We start from the raw sequence: 25,353 nt of genomic DNA on the forward strand, positions 1-25,353 counted from the left end.
GGAAGAGCATTAACGTATCGCACAACACTCTAGCAACATTGTGTTCTGACGTCACAGGAGAGACCTTTTTCATGTTAGGCAATACAAAGGTAACGCGTCTCTTAGCGAAAATATTATTTTTTCTTTGTATTTATGCTAATGGAACCTAACCTAACAGGCCTAACCTAACCACGTAGGCATTCCTCGTCTGACGTCAATATTCAAGGTTGCAAGAGTGTTGTGCGTAAAGTAAGAGCATTAACGAATTGCGAAACAAAGATGGTTCCGAATTGCTGTGTATGGACAATGAACGTGGTAAATCGCAAGGTTATTTTACAAGTTCTACACGTAAATGCGATGTATTAGCATAATTTCAAAAAGGGGCACGAAAGTAGATATTTTCCGGTGAACGAGGTTGCACCACTGCATAAATCGACAAAACACTCTCAGAACGCCCCCTAAACCTGTATGCTATGACGGCCATAATGTGTTACAGATTCGAAACAACAAGTAACAGTAAGTACTCGTAAATAGAGAAAATAAACATTATCTTAGTTAGAAATGCATTATTTCGCCTTAAGAAATGTTCCGCAACACGTTAGCAATGTAAAGAAGTCCGAAATATATGATTCGTAGGTGTTTTACTCATACGATAATAGTACCATTGAAGGTAATAAATTTCAATTTAAACTACTATTCATTACTCGAATTTTGCTATGATCGAAACATACCTCCCGTTTTTACTTCTGTTTCCATTGCATTGACAAATCACGAACAAGAAAATCATCGAACTGTCAAAAACTAGATACATGCCAACGAGTCTCACTTATCGGACACCACATTGAACACCCTTGTCTACTGACGTCACGAAAAATATTAGTTTTGTTAAAATAGGCATGCTAGGTTTAGAGCTCTTATCATAGTAATATCTTTCTATCAAGCCGCGAAAAACTGCAGTGCATTTATGCTAAGATAAGAGAACTAAAATTAACAGACCTAAGGTAAGAACGAACGTTTTTTATGTTGACGTCATTACACGACGGTGTTCAGTACGATGTGTAACAAGTGAGAGTCCATGCAAACAGTGAACGCAAGTGTAAGTTATATCATCTTTCCCTCTTTCGATCCAAATGGGGCTGTTCATTGCCAAACTTTTCCGGTGGCGGGTGTCCCTAAAGAATTCCGTTCTTCATTTGGTTGCCCTAAGTTTTACATTGGACGGTGATGGGATGGCTCTTTAAATATTATTTTCAACGAAAGTAAGAATTTCTCGTGTAAATCGACAATAAAAATGGGTTTAGTAAAGATTTAAATAGCGCTATTCACCGGATGTTTACATTTCTGTGCTTCCTTGGCGCGGGCGAGAACTTTACTTCCGGTTTTGAAAAGAATAACATGGAATTCAAAGGAGTAAAAGCAGTGTCTTCGGAAAAGGCGACAATGTTTGTGTGGCTTTTGGTTTCAACATGAGATAGGGAAAAAGCAATTGTTCTCAGGTATCTATGCATTATTTTCAGACAGACCCGATACGGAAAAATCAGTGGATTTCAGTAAACCGAAAAGATTGGACACGAGGGAGTAGGCTCTGCAGTCGGCACTTCATCAAATCAAATGCAAATATTTTACGTGTTTCGAAAATTATGGCTCTGTCCGAAAGGTACGAAGTACGTACTTGAAGCATGGTTTTGGCGGAAGTGACGTCACCTAGTACAGTTCGAAAGCGCCAAGAACAGAAGTACGCAAGTGCATAGATAGCAGTGCAGATGGAAGCTGACTCGGTCACGTGATATCCACACTCGTTGTTCGTTTGTTTCAAATCGCGGAGATAGAAAGCCAGCAACACAGGTTAAATATACGTTATGGGTCAGCAAGTTGTTGGTTAAAGTGCTTCTAATGTGTGGAAATGTATGTGCACGAACATTTGAAAATGCAACGTGATTTATATGGTGAAAAACAAGTGTTTTAAACGCAGGGAAAAAGAACGAGTACTCAGTTTTATCCAATGACCGTATTTGGCGCTGCAGTCGAAGAGCAATTCGAAAGACTTTCACTTCCAGTCCACGACTTCAAGACCGCACTCCAAGACCATACTCGGAGGATGCTCGCTTCAAGTACGGTCTTGCACCTTTGGGACACGGCCTGAAATTGTCTAACGCATATGTGTTGACTAAATTTAAAAGTTGGAACTATTTATAATCATATTATAACGCATTTCCCTTTTGGTTGTTGATAAGCGCCCCCTCCATGGGCGTCGGTAGGTCAGTCGACCCCCTCCTCCCCACTTGGAAATTGGCATCCTTCATTTCAAGTTGCAAAAAAGCAAAAAGTTTGTTATTTTTTTGTTAATAACAGAAATAAAGTTCACTTGGTTAGTATTCGAACAAAGTAATCAATGTAAAATATGAATTAGATCGAAAAAATGAGTGAAAAATACAGGAACCAGGTTATATTTTCATATTCTACCATTTAATCCAAAGAATAAATGGTTCAACAGTCTTCGGAATTCGAATTATAATTTCAGATGAGGTCACACAATATAAACTTTGTGAGCTATTTTTTCTAACTTCTATCTAAAGTCCTTTCTTGAACGACACTTGTAAAAGTTAATAACAAAATACGATAACTGTGCATTTCAGTATTGTAACTATGAAATGTAAAAGTATTAATGGAAAATAGTTGTGCTGATATTCACTCAGCTTGTGGATCTTATAGCATGATAATAATAAACAACAATAATAATAATAATAACATTTATTTAATTAGGTATATATTATTAGTGTATAACAATAATTTTAACTATAGTAATTAGTGTTATTTATTTTATTGTTGTAATCGAAGTATTTCAATGTTTATAATTATTGTAAGCTTCATTTCAACCTGGAGAAGTATTTTCAAAAAACGAAACTGTTGGTAGAAGATCAACATTGCCTTGGGAATTATTAGCCGGGAAATTGCCAATCTTTTCTAGGCACCTTTGTTTCTCTATATCACTCAAAAATTTCAAGTGATCCATTTTGTTTGCGATCTTTTATAAGAAAATAAGCTCGGTGACGATCTGCATTCCACTTGTTTACATTGGAACATTCGCCAAACCGGAAGTTCTTTCCCCGCCATCAATAATCGAATTGTCATAAGTTTCCGAGAATTACAGTCTCCTGAACCTAAGACTTAACATATTAAAGCGCAACGGCAAGGTAGCTCAAACGGGCTAAATATAGTATGTTTAGTACAAAGAGCACTAAACTTGACTTCATTTGGGTCGTCTCTAGCTGCCATGGGTCGATAATACAAAAATCTAGATTTTTACACCACGCTTTATGTTTTTTTTCTGGTTGCGGGAGTAGGATTCAGAGAAACTCTCAAAATTATAAATTCGAATTCGAGGTTTTTACCGCAGCGGGAAATTTCGATTTTTCAGTGTAAAATAGACTGTAAGCTTACTTCAAATAATAATAATAATATTTGCTACCGTATATCTTGCAGCCTGTAAGTCACAGAAAACAATATATTTGTTTTAAAATATCGCTACAATTTCACCATTCGAATTACATTAACTCTTTCCGGAAATCTCAGGGGGGAATTGTCCCCCCGGTCCCTTCCTGCGGGCGCCCTTGGAGAGTATATATTTCTCTGTGTCTAGGAGGGCAAGCGACACCAGCAGACGTCTGTTTAGAGAGACGACATTTGCAGCGTGAAGATATTTGAGTTTTCATTTCAATAGTTATAACAACAAAAATAATATACGAAAGCGAGTTTACAATAGTACATATTGTCTATAGAAAGAGAGTGAACTGCTACTCCATTTTCTGTGGCTATATTGGAAGTTCAAAATGTATCCCAGACTCGATTAGCCTGCATCTTTTTGTTTTTCTTTTTTTTAGAATAGTATCTATTTTCTACTGAGCGACGTTCAGCCTAGGGCTGCTCTACCACCTACCATTAAAAACAATCGATTTCAAATCACTACTTGCAATTTTTGTAAATGCTTTTTAGAGCTGCTCGCATATAGAAACAAACTCTTTTACGAAATTATGTATTTTTTAAATTTTATTACTAACTTTTTCATCATCTTTATTTTATTTTTACAGTATTAGCACATATTAGATACATACTGATGTTCCGTGTAGTTATAAAAGATGCAAGAAAATAATGCTAGCATAAACTGCTTGGAATGACTGGTTCTCAAACTGACGACACAGAATTTACTTGTAATTTCAGTAGACTTCAAGTGGCCTCCGTGATGATGGTGCAGTGGTAGCGGCGTCGCCTTGTAATCTGGAGGCACACAGTGGTTCGGATCCCACTTCAAACTGTAGGTCCAGTCCCGATTAACCTTACTGTGCACAAAGTGGACTTAAAACACCAAATCAAACAAGAAACAACAACAAATAAACAGTAGACTTTGAATCTAAAATACTTAATGAGTAATTTTCCAGAAGAGTGAGCACGTTCCTAGAACGCTTAGCGTAATATTTTCGTAGCTTCATATTTTGCGTCGCTTTCTCTGATACTGTATTTCTTTATAACCGCGACGAGGTTAAATTATGATTAGATAAAACTGATGCTGGGACTCGAACCCAGGATCTCCATGGGCCAACTACTCAACGCACTCAGCCACCGAAGCATTAACGTCGTGAACTTTATGGACAGGAATTTGTCACATTCGGAGTAGCACCGAACTTTCCATCTAGGGGTGCAGGATCGTCTTCAGTAGTACCGTGCGCAGGATTTTCGTAAAAGGTGGTTATGTATACTTAATTTTCGTAGTCAGCCCTCATTTTGCCACCTTTTCCTGCCTTTGAAGTTCTTTTTTTTAGGAATACTGGGACAAAGGGGGAGGGGTTATGACCAATGGCGTCCGCAGAGGGAGCGAGGGTGCACCTGTCACCGCTGCGATATTTTGGAAGACTTTATATAATTTACATGGTGAACGTGTAGCATGAAAACACCAACAGAGACGAGAGATGCCATGAATAACAGCAGATTAAGTGCCTAAGCGAATTATCCTAGTGCTGGCGATGATTTTTGAGAATTATCTTAATTGGGGGAAAGCATCACTATATATTTCTCTTGTTATGACCTCCTTGGACACGCCACTGGGTATAAGGGCACATTTAGCGCTATTTAGACAATAAATTGAGGTTTTCAAAAAACCTTTGGAGGGTTGGAGGGATGTTGTGAAAAGTGTGAAGGGGTGTGTTGGTGGTGTGTGGATAATTTATTGATACTCTGGATAATGTGGATAATTTACTGACACTTTTATTGATAATGTTCTGTGATATTCTGATTAACTGTGTACATGTTCTGGATTTCGTTAAACGTCGTATCATTGGCGATGATTTATTATTTTATTATGTAATATCTTAAAACTGCCAGGCTTGGAAATATGACTTCATAACCCTTGATAAAGCCCTCCTTGACCTTGTATTGATACAGAGTTGCCAACCTACGCGGGCCTTCATTATTTAAACAAAAAACTCTTTTTTAGTAATTTGGAAACAATTTCTGTAAAAAAAAGTAGTATTTTAATGGTGATATAGATTGCATTTTTCATGTAAAAATTTAAATTGGATCTCCTTTATTGACACAAAATACACCTATTGTGTAGGGGTTTATCCAGAAAATTCAACTTGATGGGGGAGGGAGAAGTTGCAAAGGTTTAATATACTATTAAAATACTTAACTTTAATACTTTCTGTAAACTTAGAACAAGGTGTTAGGGAGCAAATGAACAAATCACCAGGCTCTTAGCCAGAAGTTACTGATAAATGTTGTTGACATTATAACCTCATTTCTAATATATATATATATATATATATATATATATATATATATATATATATATAAACAGAATGGGGACTTCACGTCTTCGGACAACTTTATTTCTTATAATATATTTGTCTGCAAGTGCATTTTGAACGTTGAGTGGGTAAGGCCCCTGCTTCTGAAATATTGGGAGGGGGCAGAAAGGGTCTTGCACTCCCCTCAAGTCGGCGCCTTTGTCCACCTCTCTTTTGATGTCTAAAATAAAGCCATCAAGTCTACCAGACGTCCCACCCAATTGGAACGGTCCTATCTTTTAAGTGCCCGTTTCGACCTTTCTTCTGACTGCAGGCGGGACGTGAAAATTCCCCAGTTTTCTTTAGCTAGCAGCACATCTCTTTGTTATAATAATAAGTTAATCACTGCTGACATGTAGCATTAAACCGTTTCTTATTTTAATGATCCCCAAAACGGGGAGGTGAACTAAATTTGTAGTCCGTTATTCGAATTCTATATTTATTCATCATCAGAAGCGGCGCCAGAGAGGACAGGGGTCGAACACCTCTCCCGGTTGACCCCATCAAACAAGAAAAACTAAATAAATGCTTCTTTTTTATTGTTTGTTTATTTTCGAGCCCAAATATGCATTTTGGTGTGGTAATTAGGTGCCTACTAAATGTGACCGCCCCCTCGAGAACTATTCCTGCCCTCCATCTGCCTCCCCATCCTTCTTTTCTGGCGCCGTCACTGTCGTTCATAAATTTCATATAATCGATAATAATTTATTTTCATCGTCACGATCAACCTAAAGAAAGAGACAACCGACGTAAAATGAAAATAATACATATACAAAACTATTCAGAGCTACATGGGTTCACAGTTCGTGGTTGATTAAACTCATTTTCATCTTAAGATTCGTCAATTTGTTGCATCCACTGGCGTACGCAGAAGGGAACTGATTGGGTTACAACCCCTCCCGAAATCTTGATAAAATCAAAATTTTCAAATGAAAACAGTAAAGAACTTGGTAGTGTCTGCTGCCACGTTCTTTTTCTGCTGGAACCTCAAGAGAGATGCGCGTGGCAGCAAACTCGGTCTTTGTTTTATCGTGATTTAATCATGCTATGTATGCAATTACGTCTGTAACACATACTGTGAAGTTGTAGCGATTACTTTCACATAAATGTTTTAAGATTAGGTCCCTTAGCATTCTTCTAATAATAAACCTACATGCTCTCGTAGTTAGGTTAGGTTCCGTTAGCATTAAAATAATATCGCTAAATGCTATCTAAAGAAAAAGCTTCTAAATGACCTGTATATTCATTCCCATTAATCATAAACTTGCATTTTTCTCGTCTTCATCTGTTCTTAAGATTTGTAACATCCTCTTAGCAGACGAATTACGTGGCAGGAGCAAATTTGACGCTTATTCTTACTGCTGACACGTGCGTGGCAGCAGACTCGGCCAAAGAACTTTGCAAAAAACAAAGTAAAACCCCGCCTTAAAATGACCCCTGAATGCAATTTTGTTATCTTTGAACAACCTATAAGACGAAGATTAAACATTAAACAACAGTAACTTTAGTATGCAGTCCGCAGCACTGAGTTCAGTCTGGATATTCCATTACCATAAAATTCCAAGGTCGTCTCCTATCAGCACATTCCTATTCTAATCCTTCCTCACTGCTGTGACGTGGTCGTGTCTTCTCGTTCTGTTGGCACTTCCTTTTTGGCGCGTACTTTTTCAAGAAGGAAAAAATGGAAATAAGTTTTGTGGGGAAGCGTGTGCTTGTAACAGGAGCAGGACAAGGTAAGAAACATTTTATTGCAAGTACAATGAATATCGTGTTCAAGAAGAATAGGAACACATGAGCCGGCTATGGAGAGAGCGAGGGAGAGCAGTCAAATTAACCTTGAAGGGCAAATGTACAAGTGTAGCAAACTCATTATTCAGCTTGGTAGGTGTGTCTGTGGCTGGCTAGGCTAGTGACCATTGAAAATTTAACCCAGGTAATATCGCCGAAGTAATTCAGGATTGTTCCATATTTCTGTGTATAATAATCCTAAAAATAGCTTGACATTTTAAATCCATCTTAAAGTAAACTGTTAGTTCGCTCGCTCTCCCCCCCCCCCCATCACACACGCGTTCATACAAGTTTATAGAACAACTAGTGATATAAATTTCAATAGAGCATGCTAATTATAATTACACACACTTGATTTTTTAGAGACTTTGTAGAAAGCAAAATATAAAGTTACCTTCGACCATGCTTCGACCTTGATATCACAAAATAAGATTGGAATATAAATAAGAGCGTCAAATCCGTCAAATGGGAAACTATCTACAATATATAAATATAGTACACTTGGCATCACTTCACTAAATACACATGTTAAGACAATTAAGACATAATTGATACTGCAATGCATGATGATACTGGGTAACATAAAGTATAATATGTGTATTATAATAAAATTGATAATGGTTATGAGAACTCTTCACAGGGAGAAATTCTAATATCTCAATGCTTATCAGAGATGATCTTTTTTGGTATGTTTAGACTTTCCTTAATGACCCTTGCACTATGCAATTTATTTTCTGGTAGTATTTGTTAGATATTTTTTTCTTTTTCCGTTTTCTTAAAAGACTTCTATAGGAGGTTTGTAAGGTTTTTTTATTTACAGATTCACTACAGTTTAATGGGTTTCAGACTACCATGCAGACAAGACAAGTTTGATTCGTTGGAGACGTGTGGCATTTTACCATGATTGAAATTTCATGTCAGAACATCAACCAAGTTAGCAATGAATTCATATCTTGTCCACATATTTTCACACTCTGTGAATATTATATTACTGAATTGTCTCACAGATCTAAGGTTCTTGCTTCTTTTCAGTGTTGAGTTGTACAGTAAGATTGCTGTTTAATAGTTAAACCTTTCTTCATACAGGCATTGGACGTGCTTTGGCTAAGAAGCTAGCAAAATGTGGAGCAGAAGTAATAGCACTGTCAAGAACACAAAAGCATTTGGACAGTCTTGCTGCAGAAGAGAAGAGCATCAAAACTGTACAAGTTGATTTAGAGAACTGGGATGCCAGCAGAGCTGTCATTAAAGAAATCGGGCCAATTGACTGCTTGGTGAACAATGCTGCTGCAGCTATTTTGGAACCATTTATGGAAGTGAAGCCTGAAAATTTTGACAAGTAGGTGAAGAAAATTCTGAATTCTATTACATTGTGGCACAGTTGTGAGATATACCATCACAGAAATCTAGCAAAAAATGCAAGCTTGTTGTAAACTCAAATCTAGCTGTCTGCAGTGCTTCAAAGGCAGATTCATAAACCATATTTGCTCCAATCTGTTGTTCTTCCTATGCTAGTAATGGCTTGACTGCTCCTGTGCCAGTCAGAAATTAGGAAAACATTGTCTGCTAGATGGCAAGGAATAAGTAGAAACCAGAGAAGTATACACACACTGTTGCCACTTTGTAGTTTAAGCCTCAGTTCTTTGAATTGTCAAAGAAGTTCATTTTGCAAAGTCTTTATGTGGTAGGGGTTTGTGCTGTGGGATCCATAAGTATTACCAAGCAAATTGTCCATCACCACATTTACTCACCTTGTCTTATACAGTGAGAGCTTCAAGAACTGACACAAAACACCAAACAATCTGCTTACAACCTCTGAACCACTATAAGTAAAAATACAGTCCTTAAAAATACATAGGATGATGATAAAAAGCAACGAAAATAGTCATGGACAATTTGCTGAGAAGTACTTATGGATCCCATTGTACATCTGGCCTGGCTTGCCCCAATGTTGGTGTGGCAGAAGAAAGTAACAATGCTGTATGTTTTCTGCTAGGAAGGACAACAGGTTAGGCCAAGTCAGGTGGGGGATGTTTGTATGGTTCAACAGAGTGATAATAAGCAGGTGTGGGTGCTTGATGCAAATTATTTCCCACTTCCCCCTTCAGCTGGCATACAGTGTCATTGTTCTACCAAACCAATAGTATGGCTGGTTAAGGCAATCCTCATTGGGGTACAACAAAATTGAGAAACAGCCAGGGTTGGCCCAGCTGATCAAATAGTAGACTATAACCTGCCACAAAATTAGTTTGGTATTGAGAGCTGAAGGAACACGCATCAAGGTGTTGCCATATTGTGCGGTACGGCATGGTACGCAGTGCAGCCATCTGATGCTGTGTCGAGGAAAACGTGTTATGAAAAGGAACAACAATGATGAAATGTGTTATTGTTTTTCGAGAAAAACTGAATAACAATGATGAATGCATTATTGTTTTCTCTCTTCATTTCCATCTCCCTTACAAAATGAACGAATTAACGAAACGAGCATTGTTTACAGGTTACCTTTTCAATCCATTCTGAAAATATTAAATATATACACTTGCAATAACCATTTCTTTCCGAAGTCGCCGTTAAAGTCTGCCCATCTTTCAATTATACCGCAACTGAAGTGCACAAAAGTCCAGTTGGTGGGGCATCTGACTTTCACGCAGGAGACCCACGGTGGTTTTTTCAAATATCCCAAACAGCTCCGGGGTCGGCTCAGCCTAAGTGAGTACCTGGAGCAAAACTGGGGTAAAGGTGGTCGGTGAACCACATCACCTTCATAATATGGTCTAGGTTGAGGTCGAGAGTGTGTGGAGCCCTACCTCCACATCCCCATATGCCTCCATACTTTACATTATATGCATTTGTTTAAAATATGGCTAAAAGAAAGATAAGACAAGTCAGTTACACAAGATATATAACATAAGATAAAATTGTGCTTCGTAATTTCCCTGAGGAATCTACATCACCATGCAGAAATGTATGGTTTCTCCATCAGTGTTTTGAATTCATTATTTTTTTGTATGAGAATCCCAGAGATTTTATGATTGTCCTTAAAGATGTTTCCCCACTTTGAAAAAGTCTCGAATCTTTCAACGAAACGTGCAGTATCCCAACTGTGGAATGATCTTTCCTCCTATAATAAGAGTAAATATGGCAATGAGTAGCGTCTTGCTGAAAGGTATCTAAATTTGTCACACAATTACTGATATTCCTTTTCTTTCCTGGGGTTTCCAATATTGAAGCCTCGCATTGATTTATTTCCACCACATTATATTTTTTTCCCCTATGTTAACGATAGTGTTCTTAGACACGCTGACAGCAGCAGCAGCAGTCCTGTCCAGAACTATTTACAGAAATGATTGGGCCTCCCATTGTTTTTCTCTTGCTCAAAATATTTGCATGCAGAATAAACCATCTCCCGCATTTAGCCATTGAGAGAAATTCCTTTACCGAAGGCTTTCTTTCTTTAAGTGAATGGTCTCTTTGGTACATTGTCATCTTGAGTATTGTCTCCTGTGTTTGACATTCTTCTCACAAGCACACGGACACACACCAGCAGAACACAGAAAATTATGTACAAAAAAATAATACACTAAAACAACATGCTAGATACAACAAAGAATATGCTCAATTCAGTAAACACTAAACAAACGGATCGGTTAAAACATCACAGCAACGCAACGCAACAAACAAACAACAGGTCCTCTCCCAACAACATGAAAACTTATCTCAAGAACAATCGCCCGATAAGCGGCAACACCATGATAAACATATTCTGTTGCTAGGTAACCAGACCTTGGATGAAGCACTGGGAAGATTTTGATTGGCTCGGAAGCCAGCAATCCACCCTCCCACAGTGACGTAGACCCGGTTTCGCCACGTGCTTCACAAGCGTCAATACCAAACTAATTTCGTGGCAGGTAAAATGACTTACTTTCAGAAATCCAGGTTTGAATCCTGGTGAAGCCTGTATTTTTGTCTATAATTGCTTTTGGTGGGAGTTTAGCCTATAATTATTATGCTTCTCAAAGAAGCAGGATTGCAATCTAAGGGGAAAATTATAAAGATCTAGAGTCAGATGCCCATGTCCGTCCAACTTTTGGATGATATCCAACTATTTCTGTCTATATCATCTTTTGTACAGTGGGATCCACTAGTATTGCTCAGCAAATTGCCCATGACTATTTTCATTAATTTTTCTCTTACATCCTGTGTGTTTTTAAGCGATGGATTTTTATGTATGCTGGTGCAGAAGTTATGAACAGCTTGCTACCACTGCGCCATCAGGGAGGCACTCTGTACAAAGGAGTTTAAGTGTCCAAAGTTAAGCTTTTTACTGTCTTTGCATTTGTAATAAATACATACCACAGAACATAGTTCAAAGTTCTGGAATTTTGTAATGTTTATATTACTGTATCACACAAATTATGCCAAAATATATAATATTGATATAATATTATATATTTTCTAAATTATTGCAGAGGTGGTGTATATTTTGATGTTATGCACTGCTCCAATCCAGAAATTCAAAGGTAATTGCATGAATGAAAGTATGTATAGGTAGATACATTAACAAGGGAAGTGTGTTGCTTTATACAATGCAATTTATAAAATATTAATTTGTAAATAATATTTCATATTTGCTTGGTGGTTAAATATTTTATTTTTTTGTTCATGTTCTGATAAAGATTTGGAGATGATAAGTATTTTTTTTTCTTTTCTAGGTCATTCAATATCAATGTGAAGTCTGTTATTAATGTGAGTCAAGTTGTTGCTCAGGGCATGATCGAGCGAAAGACTGGTGGATCCATTGTTAATGTTTCATCACAGGTAAGCGGACGTTAAAAAAGAATACTACCACTAACTAACTAACTAACTCCCTAGCCTTCTTAAACCCGAAGGTTCATGGCTGCAGCAACACAGGCCTTCCATCTTTCCCTATCTTGAGCAAGTTCTATATACTCTTTTCCATTCCTACCGATTTCCCTTAGGTCCATCTCAACGTTGTCCCTCCATCTTCGTCTTGGCCTTCCTACAAGTCTCTTACCATCAGGTTTCCCAACAAGAATCCTGTAAACTCCTCTTTCCTCTCCCATTCGTGCCACATGGCCTGCCTACCTAAGTCTTCTTGATTTAATTATTCTAATAATATCTGGACATGAATACAAATTATGTAGTTCTAAATTATGTAACCTTCTCCACTCACCTGTCTCCTCATCCCTTTTAGGTCCAAAGATTTTCCTAAAGATTTTATTTTCAAATACTCTCAATTTATGTTCCTCTTTCAATGTAAGGGACCAAGTTTCACATCCATATAATACTACAGGCAAAATTACTGTGTTGTATATTTTAACTTTTAGTTTCTTAGATATTAAATGAGAAGACAAAAGTTTATGAAGAGAGAAGTAACATGCATTTCCTGAATTAAGCCTACTTTTTATTTCCTGTTTAATATAATTTTCATTTGTTAATATTACTCCTAAGTATTTTAATTTGGAAACTGGTTCAAACGAGTTGTTATCAATAATTAGATTTTGATTATTACCTAACACTTGTTTTCGGCCTGTAAGCATATATTTAGTTTTCTCTTTGTTAACTTCCAAACCTATCTCTTTAGCAGTTTTGAAAAATATTTTAGCATTATTTTTAATTGTATTCACATCATCCCCCAGTAAGTCTACATCATCTGCATATGCTAACAACTGAGTCACACCATTTAATTTTAGTCCTTCTTTAGTTTCTTTTACCTTCCTTACAGCATATTCTAAGGCAAAATTAAAGAGCAATGGAGATAATGCATCCCCTTGTTTTAACCCATCATGAATTGTAAATTTCTCAGACATATTAATACCCACACGAATTTTACTTTCTGTTTCACTGGTGCATATTTTTATCATACTAACAAGCTTCTTACGTATTCCAAATTCTACTAATATATTATATAATTTATCTCTTTTGACCGAATCATATGCTTTTTTGAAATCAATGAATAGCTGATGGACATTTTGATTATATTCCCACTTTTGTTCAAGTGTCTGTCTGATGTGAAAAATCTGATCTGTAGTTGATCTGTTACGTTTAAATCCACATTGATAATCACCTATAATTTCATTAGCATATGGCGTTAGTCTTTTTAAAAGAATGTTAGATAATATTTTATATGTTGTTGGGAGTAGAGAAATTCCACGATAATTATTGCAGTTCATTTTATCACCTTTTTTAAACACAGGAACAATTATGGATTCTTTCCACTGTTGAGGGATTTCTTTATTCCATATTAAACCACATGATAGATAATTACAATCACTAACAAATGGCAGGTATATACACATTATTGGAAATATACAGGGTGTTTTTGTGACCTTGATTAAAACATGCAGGGTGGATGGAGACTGACCCAAGTACCAGAAGCGTGCGGTAAGGAAAGGTGGGGCAAGCGCCGCTTGCGTTGTTTATTGAAACACTTTTGATATTTTAAGTTCATGTTTTTCAATGCCTTTATTCACATTAGAATGGCATTTATTTACTATAAGATATTTACATTGCAGAATTTTCATTTCCTCTATTTTCTGTTCTTTTGCCTTGAAACATAAACCGGCTACACCCTTGACGACGCTGGGCGATGCGGCATGACTGACCACGTTAGAAGAAGAGGACTGCTCACCTTTCTTCCTGCTTTTCGAGTGACTTATGCAGTTCTTGCATGGACACTGTCCATCCCCGTTTACGAAGAAAAAAGGCGGAGGGCAAGCAACAACAAGACCGCATCTGTCTTTCGCAAGGGTTTTGGAAAGAATTCGTCCACACTGGCCACAGGTGTTGCTAACTTCAAGAATTTTCTGTGCATCCGTAGCACCACCTAACGCGGTACAATTTCATGTTTGAAACTCTATAGTAATCAACAAATTACATTATGAAGTTAGCCAGTGATCACCAGTCGTATGCTATTTATAAGAAATAACTAAGAAACCGAAACCCTTCCATTTATTTAAGATCGAAACTTTATGCTAATAGGATGTTTATTTTCAGGGTTAAAAAAGAACGTAATTTAATTTACCGTTACCCTCAAATATCAAGTAAATCATTATTTTCTTCATGGTTGAAATTTACAAGTGTATATCGAGAGTCTGTTTTTCTTCTTTATAAACCGTGCAGCGAAGATTTGATTTTACGGTATATACAGCCAATGTGTGTAGGCCTATATTATATTTGAAATTGTTATAATTAACTGAAATGAAATATTAACCCATCGCTTGCCTATCACGAAAGGTCACGGCACGCCCCTGCCAAGTACCAATATGAGATAAGGAAACCCAGTCCGGAAATGTGTCATTAAAAAGTTATGAGCTAAAATTTGTTGGGGCTGCCTTTTTCAGTGGAATAAGACAATTGAAAGATGCAGCTTCTAGATTGAATACAGACTTTACTGCAGTGTATCATAGCACTCTATGATGAAAACCTTATGGTAGTTGTTCAAAATGGTAGCCCCCCACGTTGATGCAGGTATGACAGAGTTGCATTCGTTTTAACATCCCTGGATTCATTCTGACCGTTTCACAAGCAGCAAGGATTCTTGGCAGAAGAGAATGTAAGGGGTGTCGTAAAGTGCTAAGATACACTGTAGTAATGTTTGTATTAAATCTAGAAATCTAGAAAAAGGTCTGATACGGTCATAAAAGCTTTTTGCTTCGATCATTCCCATTCTATCATAATTTTCATATAAATAGCTCAAGACAAGTTATACAAAATTATTTTCAATCAGTAACTCCAATATCTGTGACAAATGCCTGATTCACAAAGTTTACAAAGAAAATGCAATAAAAAGTGATATAACGCTGGAAATGTGTAATCGTTTTGAGTTATATTTGTCAGTTTTAAATATTCTTGTGCTGGAATGTGTTGACTCCAAAAATTCATAATTTACAGTTGTTTTCTATTCATTTTACTTCATGATTAAGTACCCACAAAACTGAGTTGAAAATTACATTATTGCTGCAGTGACAGGCAGGGATGGCAACACTGGTTGGCAAAGTAACCCCACAATGTTGGATCAAACAACAACCAGTATCATTGTGTGTTTGGCTGTGGTAGCGGAAAGTTGAATTTCACTGCGACTCGAATGGAGTGGGGTGTATACAAGAACCGTGTGGCAGTAATCGCACTGCACAAAGTTGGCAAATCACCATCGGACATTTTCAACACCCTGAAAAAGCTGAATATCAGTAGGATGTTCGTGCATCGGACCATCGACAGATACTGTGACAGAGGGACAGTTGAGGACCGCCCCAGGAAAGGTAGACCTCGCAGCGTGAGGAGCCAGAAGGTCGTGAAAGCAGTGGTGGCACGGATTCGATGAAATCCTGTCAGGAAACAAGCAGTGATGGCTCGAGAGATGAACATTTCGAAAATGTCGATGTCGTGTGTGCTCCAAAGTGACCTAGGACTCCGCGCTTATCGGCGAAGTACTGGTCACTTTCTCACTCCACAGCTTAAGGTCCAGAGGGAGCAGAAAACAAAAAGACTCCATCAGCATTACGCAAATGTTGGCCACAGGAGGATCCTTTTCATGGACGAAGAAATCTTCACGATTGAAGAGTCTTACAATCGTCAAAATGACCGTGTTTATGCCTCGATATCCCAGGAAGCTCGTGAAAACAGATCCTCAGAGGCCATCATCCCCCCTCAGTGATGGTTTAGTGGGGGGTTTCGTTCAATGGCACAACTGACCTCCACTTCTGTGAACATGGTGTGAAAACGTCTGCAAAAGTGTACCAAGCGACAGTGTTGGAGCCACTTGTGAAACAATGAGCCGTGGAGCTTCCAGCAGGACTCAGCACCGGCCCACAAGGCAAAGACCACACAGGAGTGGCTTCAGAGGAATGTGCCTGACTTCATTGCTCCGGCTGATTGGCCCTCCAGCAGCCCCGACCTCAGCCCATTGGACTACGGTTGTGGTCCATTTTGGAGGGCATGGTCTGTAGGAAGAGGCATACAAACCTTGTGAGTATCAAGTGTTCTCTTGTGAAAGCAGTGGCGGACTTTCCCCTCGAGACCGTGCGTGCTGCAATCGATGACTGGCCTCAAGAGATTTCGGGCCTGTGTGAAGGCTAGAGGTGAACAGTGATTGGTGCTCTGTGCTGACAAGGCCTGTACCTTTGTAACATCCAAATATTAATACATTAGCTTGCTCACTGTGCCTGTAGTTCATTATTAACTTTGTAACAGAATTTATGATATGGCTAGGTAGTCTTTATCTGAACTGCAAAGCAGCACTTGCCTTTGAAATTTTATGTTAATGATTTATAAAACAAAAATGCTATTTTTATTTGTACTTTATTCTCAACATCAAGGTCCTCCTATTGTATTGCAGGATTATTATGATTGCTTCTCAAGACACTGACATAACAGGCCAAGTAGTGTTGCCACCTATGCGCAAGAGATAGTTTTAGCTGCTGTTGTTAAAATTGTGTAAAATCAGTTAGGTGTTCCTGGCCTGTAAAATGTTGCACTGTGCATTGCACACACCCAGTAGCGTACACAGGATTTCATCAAGGGCGGTGTTATTTCTAAAACTTTTTTTCCAAATTCACATTGCCATTGTTTTATTATAATAATAACCCTTAGCTCTACAGCCCGTGAGGGCCTTGGCTTACCTACCGACTGCTTTAATTAAATAATAATAATCACAATTAATTAATAATACTTATAATTAATTAATTAGCTGAATTAATACTAATAATACTACTAATACCACTATTAAGTAGTAGAGATTACATAAATATAGTATTTATGAAAACAATAGAACGAAATTACTTTCTAGTCATTCGATTTTTAGCAAATCCTGCGAGCATTTTTTTGTTTCTTTGTTACGAAATAATTGTCTGGTCAACGAGGTGAGACATTTCAAGGGTGAAGAAGATCCATAAATACAAGAAAATATATTGCAATAAATTGAAATAATCCTTGGAACTCATCCAAGGAGCTGCAGTGATCTGGTCGATAGAGCGTCTGACAAGTGATATCACGCGGGAGATCCGGATTCGATTCCCGAAATTGGTTGGAATTTTTCCGACTTTTTACCTGCATAAATGTCCCCGATAATTCACATCTGGATTAACTCGCTGTTCTTACCAACAAAACATTTTACAATAGTTAATCTTATTGTCGTTTGAATAATTGTCTAGTCAACAAGGTGAGACATTTTAAAGAGATACATTCAAACGAGCTGTGGTAAACAATATAATGGGAAGGCGAATTCGTGACTGTATTCTTGTCCGCCTAGCCTTTGTCTATACATTAGCCTCTTACAACGTACCAATAACTTTATTTAGTTAATTCTCATTGTTCACACACAAAAAAAAATACATGTTCGTTGAACACTGGAGTACGTAGAGGGATGGCCGATGGTGTTCCAGCCCCTACCGAAATTTTGAGAAAATCAGAATTTTCAAATAAAAATCCGTTAAGAACTTTAAAAAATCAAAATTTGTCTTTGAATACAATTTTAATAGACTAAAAAGCTCCAAAAATACGAAATATTTTATTATGCATCCTGCCCTCCAAAACGAAGCCATGTGCTATCCACATTTACCATTCCAGCCCCTCCTGAAAAAAAAATCCTGCGTACGGCAGTGTATTGAACATTGTTGCAACTGAGATACAAAACAACTTTTTTCTCTTTTAAATCATAGTTACCCTAACCTAACCTCAGAAACTCGTGTTTATTTTCAAGGCATCACTCTGAAAGACGCGTGTGTTTGGAATGCTGTGCTTTTCTCCATGCTACATGGAAATAATAATTCAAATTATTATTATTATTATTATTAGTAGTAGTAGTAGTAGTAGTAGAAGAAGTAATAGTAATATTATTGTCCCAGATCTTTGACTGTGAAAAATTGGCAATTTAATTTTTTTTCCACAGCATTTTTCATAATATTTCACAAGCTCAAGGGGGGGGGTGGTTTAAACCCCGTAACCCCCCCCCCTTGCGTACGCCTCTGCACACACCTAATGCTTTCTACAGCTACTTCCTAGAACAGATTAATAAATGTTTAGTTTTTTTCCTCAGGCATCCCAGGCTGCACTAGCTGACCACACAGTGTACTGTGGCACTAAAGGAGCTCTAGATATGGTGTCACGTGTTATGGCCTTGGAGTTGGGACCCCATAATGTAAGTTTCTGTCAACTTATTTCCAGTTGACTGCATCCTACTCATAGTTATACTAATGTTTAAAATGAAAACAGGGCTACCACATTGCCAAAGTGTTTAGTGCTCTTGTGTTTGTGAACAAAAGCATTTTTTTTATGGTTGAGCTGATACCAGTGCATATCGATGATTGTATCGGTATCAGCTGATACCAGTGGTATCAGTATTTGAAAGTGTCGGTTGAAATTAATTTACTGATACCAACCGTTACCTTTCTGTCATTCTGGTCTTTCACGGGTTCCACAAAAATGCCTCTCTTCTAATTATCCCGGAAATTATGAAAAATTTGAAGTTTCTTATTATTATGTACCAGTTTTGTGTGGAAAAAAACACAAGTTTGTGATGACAACATGTAATTTAATATTCTAATGTAATTTTTATATATTTTAAAGCAAAAATCTTGGTTAATTGATGCATATAATTACAAGTGGAATGGAATACGTACGCTCTATTGTTAATGAATATTTTAATAACTTTTAATTATTACGATTTTCAAGCATTGGTATCGTTATCAGTAGGGAGAGGAAGATGCATAAAATGACCATTAAATTAGTTAGTTTCAGGTTAAAAATTGAAATGAAAAGGAAATCAAACAAAATGCAATCTGGCTTTCAAAAAAAAAAAAAAAAAAAAAGGCATCAAATGATACCACATGCACATTCAATTAAAATATGAAAAGGAAACTACCGAATAATTTTAAAACAATTTAATTAAAAAGTTGTATACACTGAATGAATTGGTGTAAAATGCATTAATTCACCTTGGTGAAAAAACTCAAGAATATTACCGAAATGAAAGAAGAGACAAAATATGATGAAACAATACACCGAATATTGCGAAAAGTGACGGGAAAATGCCGAAAATCGGGGGAAATGACTGAGAACATGAAAATTGGCAAAAATGCACTTTAAAATTACCTTTTTTGGGTTCTAGACGAAGTGTAATATTGTGTATATTTAATGGGCATCGTGTCCGAGGTGTCAGAAAAAAGATGATATTTCATCAACTTCTGCTCCCTAGTTACCAGTGGTATCGTCGTTGCCTTGTAATCAAGGGGTCCCGGGTTCGATACCCGGTGGAGGCACAAGTGGTTCGGATCCCACTTTAAACTGTAGGTCCAGTCCAGATTAGCCATATAGTGCATAAAGTGGACTTAAAACACCAACTCAACAACAACAACAACTAGTTATCAGTGAGAATCAGTGAGAGTATCGTTATCAGTTCAGCCCTAAATTTTTTTATTATTCTTTTTAAGCAAACCATAAATTTCCTTGTTGCTCTTGAAAGGTGGAGAAAGTAACTTAATTTCATTACTCGTTATGTAGCATTGCATGAATAAGTAACTGTGGCAAATACAATTAACTTATTGCTTCCCAACAATGGCAACTGAAGTAGATAGATCAATTGCAGGACTGAATGCACATATAAAAATAAAATATTTATATTTTTCTTCTTCTGTATCCCAGATAAAAGTGAACTGTGTAAATCCAACGGTAGTTATGACTGAGATGGGCAAAATAGGATGGTCAAAACCAGAGAAGGCAGATCCTATGCGAGCCAAGATACCTTTAGGACGATTTGCAGGTATTCTTCAAGTTTGTTTCTGTAGAAGTTTTTATTTGGCATTCCCAACTTAGGGAGCTTTCGGACCGAAGTGACAAACTCGAACTGGGTTGTTTCCTTAACGACATGCATTCCGTCCCCTTGGTTTCTTGTTTACACATGCATGCTGAATGTTTTGCTTTAGACTGTCGCTTGTGGCTTTGGTGTGAAATCGTCATGTTGCTTCTCGAGCTAGTCTCAAAGCTCACACAACTTATATTTATTTTATATTGTTATTTACCTTTGTTTTTATTTGCGATTCATTGTTTCTTCTTTGTTGTTTTCTTCGCTGACACTGTTTTAAGAGTTAACATAAAAAGTTATGTAATCCCAGGATCAGAAAGGCATGGAAGATTATTTTTATTTTTTCAGGCAAATACTGATTTAAGACACTTTCGACAGTTTCACTTTTGCCCATATCAGAAATGGCCTGTTTAAAACATGCTGTGAACCTTCGAAACATACACATATGTTTTACTAAATATTGCAGAAAAAAATGTGAAATTTGTGGGTCAACCAGGATCCTTAGCATTTTGTGCCAGTGTTTTATCAATGAGCTACCAAGGAAACATTTGGCCTACCCAAATACATAACTTACATACCTGTGGAAATGTATAAATTTTGCATAGCTGGAATGTACATAATAAATGTTTTATATATCCTTTGCGTGCCAAATATGCTTTCCTTTCCTTTTTCGAATTGGAAATTTTATCAATGCAAGATCATTGCATAAAAATGAGTTGTTTTTGTTTGTTTGTTACTAACATGATTTTTTTTGCCAACACTTACATATTCATTAATTAATTTTAGAGTTAGAACTTATCACTCACCTTGTGATATTTGTCGTACTTGACATTCTGACATTTTGTTTGAGAGAAATGTTCTCTGAATGTTATTGGTTATAAAGCTTGGGAGCTACTGAATTTCTTATTGCAGACAGTAAAAAAAAATGTAATAAATTCATGTTCTTTGTCAAGGAAGAAGGTTGATAATATTCACTTCATTATGCCCAATGTATACTGCAGATGTTGGAGAGTATACACCACGTTAACAAAACTAAAAAGTTGCATTGGCTTAATTAATAAAAGCACCAATCTACACTTTATTTGATTTTTGTTATTTAGCATCACTTTTCTGCCACTTTTGGCTAATCGCAAGATGAGTAATATGATGAAATTGATGAAAGTACACTTATGCTCAGCCTGGGATTCAAACAGGCAGGCCCGTAGCCAGGATTTTATTTCGGTGGGGCTCATCTCTTGTCAGCACAGGCATCGCCAGATATTTGTAGAAGGGGCTGATCACTACATTAATAGAAATTATAATGACAATAATAATTATTACCATGGTTATAATTGTCATTTACAATAATAAAATATAAGTTATTATAAATAAACCAATTTTAATTCCAAATTTATTATTATAACAACATTCATAATTATTATACATATAAATGGAGAAACTTTGCTTGTCGATCCACTGTACGAGTGAATATCCATTATTTTTCTTACATTTTGTTCAGTTAGTGTACTGAAATTCATGGTTATTGTATTTTGTTAATTTAACTTTTACACATTGCTTTAAAAGTTAGGGCCAAATTTTACTTGAAGTTTATATTGAGTGACCTCGTACAACAAAGAAAACTATACATTTTGACTTTTGAGAGCTGTGGATCCATTTATTCCTTGGATTAAATGGTAGAATATAAAAATACAACCTGGTTCCTTTGTTACAATAAACTTCTTTCGATCTAATGTTTATTTCTGCTAAGGAAGTAAAATTAATTACCACTACACACTATTTAAATTAGATATTTGTAGGATTTAGGGGGGGCTTCAACCCCCTTAGCCCTCCCACTGGCTACGGGCCTGCAACCAGGGATCCCTGGCATTGTAGTATGTGCTTGCTAACCACTCCACCATAGAGGTGGACTTACCTGAGCAGAGTTTCCAATAGGTGGTCCCAGTTGAGTGATGTCAACAGAGCACTGCATATGTTTACATGCACGACCATGAAAATAGGCAGCTGGGGCGACCTCTCTCCGGGGCACTTTTGTGTCATCCCTGACCTTTCCAGTTTCAGTTTGTATTGTATGGATTACAACGACCAACATTATCTTTCTTTCCCTTAAACCCCGAACATACAGGGTTGTGCTCCCGACGTGGCAGAGTGCAAACTTCTGTCACATGTCTAAGTTCATGGCTGTGCATATAGGAAAGTTTTATCATGTTGTTGAAATTCGAAATGATGAGTTTTGAAACTTTGACAATTCCATTGTACTTTTCCTTGCAGAGGTGGAAGAAGTTGTGGACGCCATTTTGTTTCTTCTCAGTGACAAGGCTTCAATGATAAATGGAGTAACACTGCCAATAGATGGAGGATTTCTTGCCTGTTGAATCGATTTGACTCAAACCTCAGCAGATATTTCTTCTTTGTAATAGAAAATTCCTTTCTGAAGTACATTATCAATTTCAAAGCATGCTTCTACAAATTGCTGTGTAAATCAAAAAATGTTTTAGATTGAATATTTGTGTAGTGTATACCTCTGTAGACTGTAATGAAAATACATGGTCTCTTAATCTCAAAGCTCACCAGCCCAGAAGGAATTACAATAGAATTGTTTAGAAAGGTTAATATAAAATAACCAAAATAAATGGAAAGAAGTTGCTGTCACCACATAGGAGAAAAAAGTTTGAACAGTGTCAAAACAATTTTTTTCTGATTTTCCCTACTGCCTCAATTTTTGTACCTAATCTGTACCTACAATTTTTTTCACCCTTCCTTCAAAAAGCACATTAAGAATTTCAACAAATGGAAGATTTGAATTGAAGATGTCAACTTTGGTTAATACATGCAAAATCTGGGCCCAATTTAACTGGTTTTTTTATTATTTATCTTGCAGTCATGCTTAAATGTGTGAAAAATAAAACAAAAACTTTGTAATACTGTTATGTTAAATCCTTGCTTTTTTCCTTTTGTAGAACAGAAATTATTCAAAACAGTGTCAACTTCTTAAAGTGTATAACTAATTATTTTCATACAAGCAAATTTGTCTTTGTGAATAATAAAAATACCCTGAATTGTGAAAAAATGAGAAAAAGAAGTTTCAATGTTTTCTTTATATTACACCACATGGCAGCCAAACCATTTTCTGATATGTCATTTGACAGTATATATTTCCCATGTTTTATTACCTATGTCATATGTACCATAAGTATACTCTTCACTTTGTACCAACACAATAATAAATATTAAGAATGTATTCAAACTCAATTTTGCATGGGCAACCATGACTGGAATACTCCTATTTTTTGTTACTACAGTATGTAACATTCTTATTCGTACACACGGATTTTCAAAGAAAATGCTTTAATATCTGAAAGGAAATACACTCTTTTGAAATTGTTTCTTTACAATTCAATAACTAATATCATTAGGAACATAAAATATTACGCAAATTCTGTATAACCAATGACAATAATAAATTAAATGAAACTGAAAGAGAAACATGCCATTTTTTGTACAACTTTTCTATTCGTACACTTAATAATATATAGGTAAGAAAAAAGTATATTCAGCAAATTGACTGACAGTTCTAATACTTCGAAGCATATCCTTTGACTTTAATTACTGCTTGACACCTGTTCTTCATAGAATTAACTAGTTTCCGACATGTTTCAGAGCTTATTTTATTCCACTCGGCTTGCACAACAGTTTTCAACACTTGTTTGGACTTGACGCCTGCTTTATGGACTCGCCTCTTCAAAATTGCCCATAAATGCTCAATGGGATTTAAGTGTGGACTTTGAGCTGGTGTTTGTAGTAGTTTGGGCACATTCCATATTAGCCAATTCATGTTAACTCGCGCCTTATGCTTACTGTCATTGTCTTGTTGGAATCTGTAGATAGGCGACATGTCCATTTTTTGGGCACTCTGTTTTACATTGTTCTTCAATATGTCAAAATAGATATATGCATTCATGATACCATCAATAAACTGGATGGTACCAACACCTTTGGACGACATACAGCCCCAAATCATTAATGGCCCACCACCGTGTTTAACTATTGGAACTGTGTTAATGTGATCATTGTCTTTATTTGATTTTCTCCAGACCCTATTTATCCCATCTGACCCGTATATATTAATCTTGGACTCGTCTGACCATATGACACTATCCCAAAATTCCTGGCCCTTGTGGATGTGCTCTTTCGCGAATGAAAGTTTATTCCTGCGATTCACCTTATTTGCATACGGCCTCTTTCGTGGTATTCTGCCATGATATCCATGCTTCCACAAGGCACGTCGGAGAGTTTGATCGGACATCATCTTGCCAGCAACATTTTCTACTAACGGTTGTAACTGAGGAACACTTAGTCGGGAGTTTTCTCGCACTCTTTTTAAAATAAAGCGTTCGTCACGTTTATTCAACCGTCTCTCTTTTGGTTTTCTCGGCACATTCTGTGTTGAACCTTCCTCTCTAAATTTGTTTACTGTGTATTGAACTGAGGAGTGTGATTTATTGACTGTTGTCCTATTTTTCTTAACGAATAACCTCTAAGAGCCAAATTTATAATTCAAGTTCCTTCACCTTGCACATTAGATAGATAGACGATAGGCCTACAACAATACCTACGCCAGCATTCCGTCAGCATTGACGGTGAGCGCGCCTGCATGTTCAAACTTGTTACGAAGTTGCAAACTGCACGAATTCGCTCGAATAGTGGTGACGTTGTATGCGAGGTAGGTTGAAACTCTTGCCTGTACGAATAACAATGTTGCATGAAACAGCGCGTTTTTCTCTTTTCACACAAATTATATGCTCTGTTTATACACTTTGCGCATACATTTTTATTGACATTTGTTGGTGAAACCTTCATTAACATTAATTTCCAGGTACATATGAAAATGATTATATTTACTAGTAGATATGACATTTTTTCCTCGGA

At 36.8% G+C, this 25,353-nt stretch overlaps 2 protein-coding genes across 3 annotated transcripts in view; one reads left to right on the forward strand and one right to left on the reverse strand.

The window, feature by feature from the left end:
- The window catches only part of LOC145978397 (uncharacterized), a 14,057-nt gene extending 13,253 nt beyond the window's left edge, over positions 1–804 (reverse strand). Inside the window, exon 1 of the mRNA XM_083111014.1 lies at positions 711–804. The gene's annotated coding sequence lies outside the window, so the exon portion shown is untranslated. The remainder of the gene's footprint in view (positions 1–710) is intronic.
- Positions 434–25,283, forward strand: LOC145978396 (L-xylulose reductase). Of its 2 annotated transcripts, none has more exons than XM_083111013.1 (6): positions 434–495; positions 8,694–8,946; positions 12,320–12,425; positions 18,664–18,765; positions 20,268–20,385; positions 22,696–25,283. In XM_083111013.1, the coding sequence occupies exons 1-6, from the start codon at positions 453–455 to the stop codon at positions 22,797–22,799; spliced, it is 726 nt and encodes a 241-aa protein (XP_082967139.1). In that variant the 5' UTR covers positions 434–452; the 3' UTR covers positions 22,800–25,283. The 2 variants fall into 2 exon arrangements, with proteins under 2 accessions (XP_082967139.1, XP_082967138.1); XM_083111012.1 differs by lacking the exon at positions 434–495 and adding an exon at positions 7,353–7,552 and having other exon boundaries at positions 22,696–25,282.
- Positions 25,284–25,353: the final 70 nt, after the last annotated feature.

Source organism: Lepisma saccharinum, chromosome 24 (assembly GCF_977018435.1).
Source record: "Lepisma saccharinum chromosome 24, izLepSacc3.1, whole genome shotgun sequence".
Lineage (NCBI taxonomy): Eukaryota > Metazoa > Arthropoda > Insecta > Zygentoma > Lepismatidae > Lepisma > Lepisma saccharinum.